The 10,913-nt window shown below is 32.7% G+C and overlaps 1 protein-coding gene across 1 annotated transcript; it reads left to right on the top strand.

The window, feature by feature from the left end:
* The first annotated feature begins 6,533 nt into the window (after positions 1-6,533).
* On the top strand, positions 6,534-8,698 carry LOC143631328 (large ribosomal subunit protein P1-like). Its single transcript, XM_077100122.1, has 4 exons — positions 6,534-6,562; positions 6,685-6,758; positions 8,319-8,531; positions 8,631-8,698. Exons 2-4 carry the CDS (start codon positions 6,690-6,692, stop codon positions 8,685-8,687), a joined length of 339 nt encoding a protein of 112 aa, XP_076956237.1. The 5' UTR covers positions 6,534-6,562; positions 6,685-6,689; the 3' UTR covers positions 8,688-8,698.
* Positions 8,699-10,913: the final 2,215 nt, after the last annotated feature.

Below are 10,913 nucleotides of genomic sequence, written 5' to 3'. Positions count from 1 at the left end.
TTCACAAATAAATGAGATGTTATAACACGTTTAAAAGTTATATGAGTTTGATGAGACTCAATACCCGTTTATTTGTACTTGGTTTTTTAATTATAAATAATATATATATTTTTTTAAATAAATCATATATTAATTTTTAGTATATCTCTACTTTATAGGATTTTTATATTAAATATTTGGTGAGATTAGTTTTTAATTTATTGAGATGTTATAACCCGTTTAAAAATATTTGGGTTTGATAAGACCCATATCCATTAATTCGGGTCAAATGCATGAGAAGTCTTCATTTAAAAATCAAGCAAATTTGGTAACTCCAAAAAAAGGGGGAGCGACCACATCGCGACACGTAGGATTTTTATGTTTTCGTTTATATATATTATAGATACGTATATTGTTTTTTTATATAACAAAATAACCTTTGGTTCAAATCAACTTGAATTCAAAGATGTGTTCTTTTTTTTAACGAATAACGAATTCTTCAAATGGGAGACTGGCTAATTCTTCATATCTGGATACACTCGCCTTTCAATATGGGGAAAACCATCACCTAAGGTCAACGTTCGTGAACTCTCACATGAAGGCACGACTGTACGGTGAAGTAAAACTCGTTCAGTTCAAGGATCTAACTAGTGGACGTCACATACTCGTTTATTCTCCCATCATCATTTGGTATTGCTGAAATGCTGGGAGCAGGAACAGGCCCGGCTCCAAGAATGCGGAAAAAAAATTTGGGCCAAAGGCGAAATTGTTTTTGGACCTTTAATAAAAGGAACATTTTTTGGGTTTAAACAATTTAATTCCAAATATGCTTACTTTATTATGATTTGAGTTGTGTTTAAAAAAACTTTGTATAAAAATAAACTTAAAAGTGTCTCAAATAAAAGCTTAGAACCCACAACATTTTGGTTAGATGTCATACCCATTACCACTAGACCAAGCTACTGGTCATGTAATTGTGTTAAAACATTGAATACATATATTTTTTCATAAAAGTAAATATAATTTTTAGAAAAAAAAAATCAGGCCTAGCGGGGTGTCGGGCCTGTGGCCGTTGACTACCCCGCCATACCCCATAGCCGGCTCTGAGCAGGAATTAAACATGGGTTAAATAAAACATTAAGTGTAATTTTTATGGTAAACCGTTTGGATGTTTTTTTTAATGACATTAAATTCTTATGTCAATTCATTTTTGAAAAAATATATATATATGAATTGCCTTAATATTTCTATAAAATGAATTCATATTTTTAATGCAATTTACACTTTACAAAAATGGGTCATCAAGTCATTATATATTATCCAAAAGGATCATAAGAAAAAGTTATGTGCCAAGGCATGTGATGGGTGAATTTGAGAGCACTCACTATCCTTCCAAGTGTCATAACTAAGGTTTGACTTTGAAAGCATGAGTTGACATGTATATATCGGTTTAAACGTGGTTGTGGGTCGGTACTCGGTAGTCTTACATCTCAAATTCAAAAGAAAAAAAAATAAAAACAAGTATTAATATATTATACCTTTTGGATATTCTACTTTTTGAACACTTTATGAGTTAAATCAATTATCAAAAACAACATTTAATGAAACAGTTTTATCAAGATTTTTTTCACATCAGGTGGTGATCAAAGAGACTCTTCATTTTCAATAATTAAAATAAAAACAAATTCATAGAGACTACATTATTGATTGTTGTTGTTTAACCCAAAAAAAATCAAAAATTAGTCCTAAATTTATAGAAAAATTAGTCCTAAATTTATAGCGGAGCCTATCAAATAACCGTTGGGGCGGAAGATAATATGATCATACGAACGTATGAGTGGGAGACGAGCCAAGACCTTGTAAGCCGAAGAGGAGAACCATAGCCCAATGACCAATGTCCACATAGTTTGAGAAGCAGACCACGTATGTATAAATACGATCCGCTAGCTAGTCTAAAAGATGAAAGCTCATATGCAAAGAAAAAAGAACAAGAATTTGAATAAATAGAATGATAAAGAATTATTAAATTGGATTACATCATTTTGAAAAATTCATACTCATTATACACTGTAAATTGCTATAAATAGTCGCGCTACTCAACTCAACTGATGTATGAATCCATAACGATGTATCAAGGTCAGGTCCCATCACAACGTATAAAGAAAAATCATGATCTTACGGTGCGTTTAAGTCACAAAGTTCATCCAATTGAAAATTTAATTATTTTTTTTAATATATTTAGTTTACAAATTAATTAAGAATAATTCCATTAAATTCTATTATATAAAGAAATTCAATGATCTTTTCAACACATAAGCATAGAAAAGTGTTGGTGGGTGAGGGGGTACGTTTTTTTAAAAGTTTTCTTTTATGAGTAACATACATAAAATGTAATTTATCTTTTATACCTATTTGTATGTTTGGTCATTTATATTCATTGATTACGATGAGCATCTTTTATACAATTATTTAGACTTTTTTTATGTAATTGATAAGTATTCTGTTTGTTCTCATACTCGGTGAAACATCAACAAATTAACTTGTTCAAACTTACGTTGGTGTTCGCTCATTTCATTCACAACTCTATCTTTCAAAGTTCCATTGGTGTTTGTACGTTTCTTTTAAAAAGTTCGTGAACGCATGAAATGAGAAGCAACTCTAGTTGGCCTTGGCACACACAAGAACATATAAACACTATAAATCTCATGATCGGCTAACTTAACAAAAAAAATATATATATAATAAAAAAAAATATTTCTAATTCGTATATCCATTATTACTTCAAAATCTACACTTTTGTTCATAATGGATAAGCCCTTGACACTTAGGGAGATACACCAGTGTAAACATACCTAGACACACCTAAGTTATAAGTCCTATGATATGTACCAACTAGCTAACTAGCACATATGGTTTATTAGTGGCTAGTTAAACCGTAATCATCCTTTTAAGTTTGATGTTTACAATAATACATGTATAGTTCATGCACTTAATACTCTTCATACCTTTTCCTATTACGATATTCCATAGCATAAAAATAAATTTAAATGTTAGGTTTTGTTTTTTTAAACGATTGTTATCATATCAATAGATAAATGACAGATTATACGACCTGTAAAAGTGCTCTGATTTGTGTAGTGTCTTACCAAGAAAGTCCTTTCTAGTTCCCTCAAGACCTTGACATAGTATTACCATCACGTCTCACGACACGACCTGAGTACTTTTGTTTGTGCTCCTTATTTTGAGACTTGTAATTCACACTCTCTTCTGCCTTAGTGAAAACGAACTCGTAATTAATATCATCTCCAACATCAAACATAGCTATCTATGTGTTCCATAACCTTTGGAAAAAAAAAGTGGGCATACATGCTAATTATATTCGGAATCAGCAAACACTTTAATACTTTTATTAGATTAATTCTCTGGATAATAACATGCCTAAGAAGGACATATCCAAGATTAGAATAAAATTCAATTAGAATATTGGCAACCAACATTGACCCTAAGTTATGTAGAAAGCATTTACATGTCTTTCGGTATATATTATGAGAATAAAGCTAACCATCATGAATTTTGTGATTATTTCGGTTTAAACTACCAATGTTGAGAACAAATGGACTATTATCACCTTCTTGTGACTTTCGGTTGTTCTTTGAAGTTTGAACAATTCTAGTTAAGATAGAACTTTTGTTCTATATTAGTTTGAACTACTCTACAATATTTAGTAATTTTATAGGTCAAACAAGACAGTCAAATTAGGTCACGACTCAAAGCTCATTCAATGGTCATAAGGTCATTTGGAAACGGATTTGGCTCGAGCTAGTTTGTCTCACGTATGTGTACGAGCTAAGTCCGATTTGAAAGTAACGGCCTCTTAAGGGTATTCAACGAATTGAGCTTCGAGTTACTCGAATTAATCAAATCAAGTCCTATTAATTTTGAAATTTTGATGCTCAATTCCGTTTCGAGTTAGGTTAGAAAAAACTCGGACTAAATTATCTAAATAAAAAATAAACAATTTAATTTATTAAAAAAACATACAATTCACTTTCATAAGCTCATACGCTTATATAGTTTATATGTAGAAAATAAAAAAAATTATATATATGAAATTGGGACAAAATCAAAATCTTAATTCAAGTTGAATGGGAATTCGATTTCCAAATTTCGAAAACCGAAAATGAAATTGGGATTCAAATATTTTGACTTTTTTTTTCAGTAGAACTCGGATATTAAACACCCATATCCCTCCTATTAAAGCCGATTTTATTTTACCTCAAGTATCCCACTTACACATATTAATTTCCTTTTATATTTGTTGTGTTATTAACTACGATATTGTTTGAAGTAAATAATAAGATACATTTATATATCATTGTGAAAAAACGGTACAACTTATTGAACTACAAGTTTGAGTTTACGTATTAAATACCAGCCGAATTAGTGTTGATTTGACTCGAATAACTCGTTAAACCGTGTCAAGTCAGCGATATCAAAAAGTGCAAATACCCCCATCAAAAGAAAATCTATTAGCCGTAAAGATGGTGTTTATCATTTGTAGCTTCCTCGTTGGTTCCTAATCTATAAAGAATCTAGGAATCAAATATATTTATAGGATTTGGGTTTATAAAATAGGATCTTTTAGTTACACCAAAAAGTGAGAAGCCTATATACGACTAAAACCGACCTTCTAAATTTTGAATCATGAACATGATAAAGCACACATATTATTCTCATGATTCATTCGCATTTCGTTCCAAGCTCATTGCCTTTTCATGTTTTAACAAACTTGAACAACTACCGCAACAAGGGCCCGCTTTTAATGACGGACTAAAAGTGTCGTTAAAGTTCAAACGAGTTGTGCCATTTGTGAGTTACTTGAGATCGGATCTATTAAAAGCAAGAAACGAGCGGGGCTTGTTACGGATCAAGCCGAGCCCCAAACTCAATTAAGCTTGTTTAGGCTTGTAAAGCCTTAACAAGACTTATGTATTTTTAATTTTTGTCTATTCTGTACTTTTATGTATTAATTTCGAACTGAATAACGGAGCTTGAGCTGATCTTTGGATCGTTTAAGGTACTAAAGTGTCATGAATCCGGAGCTCGTCATATTGTGTTTCCTGCGAATCTCTTTCAATGAATAATGATACTAAAAATAATATTTTTAGATATTTAATATAAATTTAGTTATGGACACTTATTATTTAAATACATATAGTCATTAATTGAAGCTGACTAATATGAAATCAACTATGAATATTCATAATTTCCGACCTTAATATGAAATTAGTCTTTAAATACAAAAATTATATTTATCTATTAAATTATTCAATTTCTTGTTTTTATGATTTTGAAGTATATAATAATATTACATTATTCAGTGCACGTGTTTCTAAAGAAAACATTCTTTTATTACTAAGAATTTTATATCAGATTTCTTTAACCCGTGTAATAAACGACATTCTAACAATCTAACTTTGTATTCAAGTAAAGATGAATTGATATTTACTATAAAAACTAGGTGAGGAGACGATATAAGCTGTTCATCGGTTGTTTCGATGAGAAAGAAGTTAAACATGGCTGATCCTATCCCTTAAGAATGCATATTTGAATGAAGTAGTTGAATCCCAATAATAGTAAATATGGTTGTGCGGCGGGTGTTACTATAATCACTTCCATTATGCGATAACTCGTTAAAAAGAAGGTTATTTTCGATCCTAACATGTGCATTTGTTGTTTGGCTGCAGGAGAATCAATTTAGCATTTATTATCGGATTGTTTGTGGCTTCGGTGGTGTGGAATAATATCAACAGATGGTGTAAAATTCCACTAAGCTTTGTAGCTTCAGTTAATACTATTTTCGGCATTCATAATCAGGTTTCAAAGACTGATCATAAAAGGAAAATGGTTCGGTCAATAACTATGGTGGCAACACGGTGTATCTGGAGAGCTCGAAACAAGTTAACTTTTAGAACAAGGCTATTAAGATTAATACCATTATTGGTTATATTAAGATTCTCATGGTTCAACAACAGATATAAATGCCTAGATTCATATAGAACTAGATGAAAAAGTCTAATGTTGTAACTGGTTCGTTGTTTTGTGCTCTGGTCCCTACTAGCTTCTCGGCAGGAGGGATTTCAGTTTGTGGGCCCATTTAAAAGTTTTAAGTTAGCTTTAGTTATAACTAGACATTCACAAAAATAACCGGTTAGTAGTCAACGGTCAATTAAACCGGTCAGACAAGTTAATTGAGCCGGGTGATAACCGGTTTTTAAGCACAAAAACCTTAACCGGTATAACATGTTTCACGTATAACCGAACCGGGTTTAATCCGTAAATAACCAGGAAAATAACCAATTTTAAAAAACGTTTAAAAAACCTAAAATAGTTTTTTTTAGACAGAAACCGGTTAGAAAAAGACAACTTACTAACCGGTTTCTTATTTCATTCCACACCCTACAACTTAATGGGCCTAACAAAACATTCAGGCCCATTTCTTCTCTCTTTATAACCATCATCTTTACACAAACCCTAAATCATTCATTCAGTAAAATCATCAACAAGTTTTCACCTAACCAAAAGGTACCGTACAATCATCGTTCATATTCTTACTTTACTCTTGTTAAACAATATACCTTATAAATATTATTATTATTATTATCATAATTTTGAAACCCTAACTTCATTATATTATTATTAACAGAAGAATGTCTACCGGAGAACTTGCTTGCATTTACGCCACCATGATTCTCGCCGACGACGGCATCCCGATCACTGTGAGCAGTTTTATTTACTTTATGTTTTACTCGTTATTTAGCGTCTGCATGTTTTTATAGTTTAATATGTTTATTTAATTATTTAAATAATATATAGGTGTATAAAATATAATATTATGGTGACTGAGTTATAAGATCTAACTTTATTTTGTTTTCTTGTTTTCGGCTTTTTTTATGCTTATTTTTTACTTGTTAGCTTATATACGTGCAAGCGAGTCGATCTGCTCGTGAGTTACTCGAGATCGGCTTGTTAAAACTTGAATCGAGCTTGAGTTTGAAGTCGAGAGTCTAAACGAACCTATTATTTATCTAATTTTTGTATGATCGAGCTTGAGTTTGAGCTTTAGTTGTCGAGTCCGAGCCAGCTTGAGAGTCTAAACGAAGCTATTATTTATTTAATTTTTGTGTAATATGTTAGTTATATATTTTTATAATAGTTATTATTAACTATATAATTGCGGTTAAGATAAGTAATAATATGTATTATTTTATACAAAAAGTAGGTAAATGAGCTGAGCTCTAGCGTGAAAACTACTCACGAGTGAAGCTCGAGCTTGAAAACTACTCACGAGTCAAGCTCGAGCTCATGAACCGAGTTCGAGCTTAGATGAGTTCAGGCTCGGCTTGTTTACACTACTAATCTAGGTATACGAGCTAAGCTCAAGCTTGAAACACTACTCACGAGTCAAGCTTGAGCTTTAGAAATAGACGAGTTTGAGCTTGAAATACTGCTTATGAGTCGAGTTTGACTTTAGATGAGTTCAGGATTGGCTCGTTTACATTCCTAATCAATGAAATTGATAGAAACGCTTGTAATTGTGAGATTTTTTATGATCGTATGTTTTGATCACTCGTTTTTGTGTTCAAAGGATATTTGTTTACTTTAAATTGGTTTGGAAGATAATATTTAGGTTTTGAAGATAAACTTTTGAATGTTTGATACAGTTGTTCTTTGTGTTTTGTCTGCATTGATATTGTGTTTTTAAGGTTGACTATTTTGTTACGATCATATGTTTTGATGATGCGCTTTTGTTTATTTGCTTTTGATTTGCTTGGAAGATATTACATAGGTTTTGAAGATAATAGTTTGATACGGTTTGGATCCTCACATCATTATGTGTGAATTCTGTTTTTTGTGTTTTGTCTGCAGTGACATTTTGATCTTGTGTTTTTATGAGTAATTTGCAATTTACTAACATGATTATAATTAATAAACATAAACATATGATATGTTCATATATGCATAGATACAGAAAGTATATCGATGTAACTACATAATGTTATTTGCTTATGAATTGTTTGGAATATTTTATGTCTTGTTGATAAACTTCTGAGTTGATACAGTTTGAATACTTGCATTCTTATGTGAGTTTTGTGCAGTTAAAACATATATACAAATTACCAGCATGATTATAAAAAGATACACAGATATGTTCATGCATAGATACAGAAATTATATATTGTTCTGTGTACACAATTGTTAATTCAGACAGTACAGTTGAACTGTTATAATGTGTGAGCAAGGTTTGGTGACCGTTAAAAGCAAACTGTTTACTGCAGGCTGAGAAGATTGCTGCTCTTCTGAAGGCTGCTAACGTTGACTGCGAGTCATACTGGCCAAGCTTGTTTGCTAAACTTGCAGAGAAGAAAAACATCGAGGACCTCATTATGAATGTCGGTGTTGGTGGTGGCGGTGGTGGTGCCGCCGTCGCTGCTGCTCCTGCTGCTGGTGGAGCTGAAGCGGCAGCTGCCCCTGCTGCTGAGGAAAAGAAGGTACGGTTTCTTGGTGTTTGTTTTCTCGTTTATGGATTGCATAAAAGTTATTTGTTCGAAAGGTTACTTATGCTTGTTTTTTAAATTATGGTCTTGCAGGAAGATCCGAAAGATGACGAGAGTGATGATGATTTCGTATGCAATCTATTTGATTAAAAGCTTTCTGTATGGGATCGTTTTCGCCACGTATTATGCTAGTTATTACTGACTTATGGGATTATGTCTTTTGGTTTTCAAACTATGTGATGTCTTATGTGACCTTTATTTTGGGAAGTATTGGTATGACTTGTTTTTCATAGTTTATGTTATTCCTCTTACACTTCTTCATAACTATTAGGGGTGAGCACGGTTCGGTTCGGTTATTGGGTGAAACCAAACCTAAACCTAAGCTATCGGTTATTTTATGATACCAACCAGTCGACGGGGTGGCGTGATCCATGTGGCAGCCTAGGTGGCTCGCACACCACACAAGTGAACCGGGGCGTGGACGGCCCAAGTGGTTCGGACCATGGGGCTTGAACAAGCCTTTGTGCATGGGGTGGATTAAATACTTGGGGGTGGATCAATAAAACCCCACTACACCCTATGGGGTGATTCAGGGCTATGTCATCGCCTACGTGTTGGGTTTTGATTGGATCACTTGGGGGCTAAACCAAGACTCATTACCCTTAGCCTAAGTATTACTCAAAGCCCAAATGAGATAATTAAAGAAGCTCGCATTCTCAAGTTTTCAACCAGTTTTGTCAAAGGGGAAGAACTTCACTTAAAATCCCATTAAGACTGGTGAAACATACATAGCAGAATGATATAAGTATACATATAATGAGAAACAACATAACCATCATCTAAATCCTACTCACTTTCATCTTAAAACCGCCATAACTTATCGATGGTTGGATAATAATTCATCGATGATCTTGATTAACACTCACTTTGATCAAACAATGATCTTCGATGACAAGTATCAATATCAAACTCCACATAATCCATGCAGATATGATAACGTGAACTGGTTTATGTTTTGGAAAAGAAAACTTGATATTTTGATTTGGTGATCAACGAATTAATAGATTATGGTTAAAAACATGTTTAGATCATTCTCAGATTTCATGTGATTCTATAAAGCAAAATCTGATAAAAAGTTATGATCCTTGCCAGATTTGCTTGACGGTCCCTCATAATATGCTCACTTGGGACTTCTTACTCCAGCTCATCCCCTTCGTCAGCTCTTTGATCGGGATACTACTACATAGGTTCCTAAACTTGGAATGGATGGCGAAGCTTAGGTGGCAAGCAGTTATACGTATACGGTGCTTTACTCGTAGACGCTTCTCCAGCTCTCGCAAGAATTGTACCAATTGCAAATCAAGATACAATCAAATTAAATAAGGTTTGTAGAAACCTTATAGTATATTTTTCAGGAGAACCATTCCCTATTCCCACAATTTATCAACAGAAAACAATAGATTTACTCCTTGGAAATAATTTCTGTCAACTATATGGACCTTTCACCCAATGGTTAGATAGAATATCTTTTCACCTTAATCAGGAAATGATTTTGATTAAAAAGATAACAAAAGCTCTTCAAGTTGAAAAACCAGGTTTTTTAGAATCAATGAAAAAAGATTCAAAAATAAAACAAATCCTAGGTACTAATATAACTCAAGAGGTTATAAAACCAGAGGAGAAATATTTTCTCGAAAAATATTTTCTTGAAATACAGAAATACCAAAAATTAGAAGAATTACTTGAAAACGTATGCTCAGAAAATCCTATTGATCCTGAAAAATCTAAGTGGATGAAAGCATCAATAGAACTTATTGACCCTAAGACTGTAGCTAGGGTAAAGCCTATGAAGTATAGTCCACAGGACAGAGAAGAATTTAGCAGACAGATCAGGAAATTACTTGACTTAAAACTCATTACCCCAAGTAAATCACCTCACATGTCTCCAGCATTCTTAGTGGAAAATGAAGCTGAAAAAAGAAGAGGAAAAAAGAGGATGGTAGTTAACTATAAAGCAATTAATGCAGCTACCAAAGGCGATAGCCATAATCTGTCTTGCATGCAGGAATTAATAACACTCTTAAAGGGAAAAACTTATTTTTCTACTTTCGATTGCAAAAGTGGTTTCTGGCATGCACTGTTAGATGAAGAGTCTCAGTTACTGACAGTATTTACATGTCCTGATGGTCATTACCAATGGAAGGTAGTTCCTTTTGGATTAAAACAAGCACCAAACATATTTCAAAGACATATGCAAAATGCATTAAGAGGTTTAGAAAATTATTGTACTGTCTATGTTGACGATATCATAGTTTTCTCAAACTTCGAAGATAAGCACTATTTTCATGTTTTATCAGTCTTAAAGACGATTGAAAA

This window comes from Bidens hawaiensis, unplaced genomic scaffold, assembly GCF_021521415.1.
Source record: "Bidens hawaiensis isolate Kalapana, Puna unplaced genomic scaffold, B.hawaiensis_p1.1 tig00006061_1, whole genome shotgun sequence".
Lineage (NCBI taxonomy): Eukaryota > Viridiplantae > Streptophyta > Magnoliopsida > Asterales > Asteraceae > Bidens > Bidens hawaiensis.
The sequence above is the reverse complement of the archived record's forward strand: the minus strand, read 5'-3'. Positions and strand labels throughout refer to the sequence as shown.

Bases quoted from the DNA above. Each gene is read 5' to 3' on its own strand.
- LOC143631328 (XM_077100122.1), top strand. From the start codon at position 6,690: ATGTCTACCGGAGAACTTGCTTGCATTTACGCCACCATGATTCTCGCC. The intron at 6,759-8,318 runs GTGAGCAGTTTT...TGTTTACTGCAG, and splicing joins ACGACGGCATCCCGATCACT to GCTGAGAAGATTGCTGCTCT. The intron at 8,532-8,630 runs GTACGGTTTCTT...ATGGTCTTGCAG, and splicing joins CTGCTGCTGAGGAAAAGAAG to GAAGATCCGAAAGATGACGA.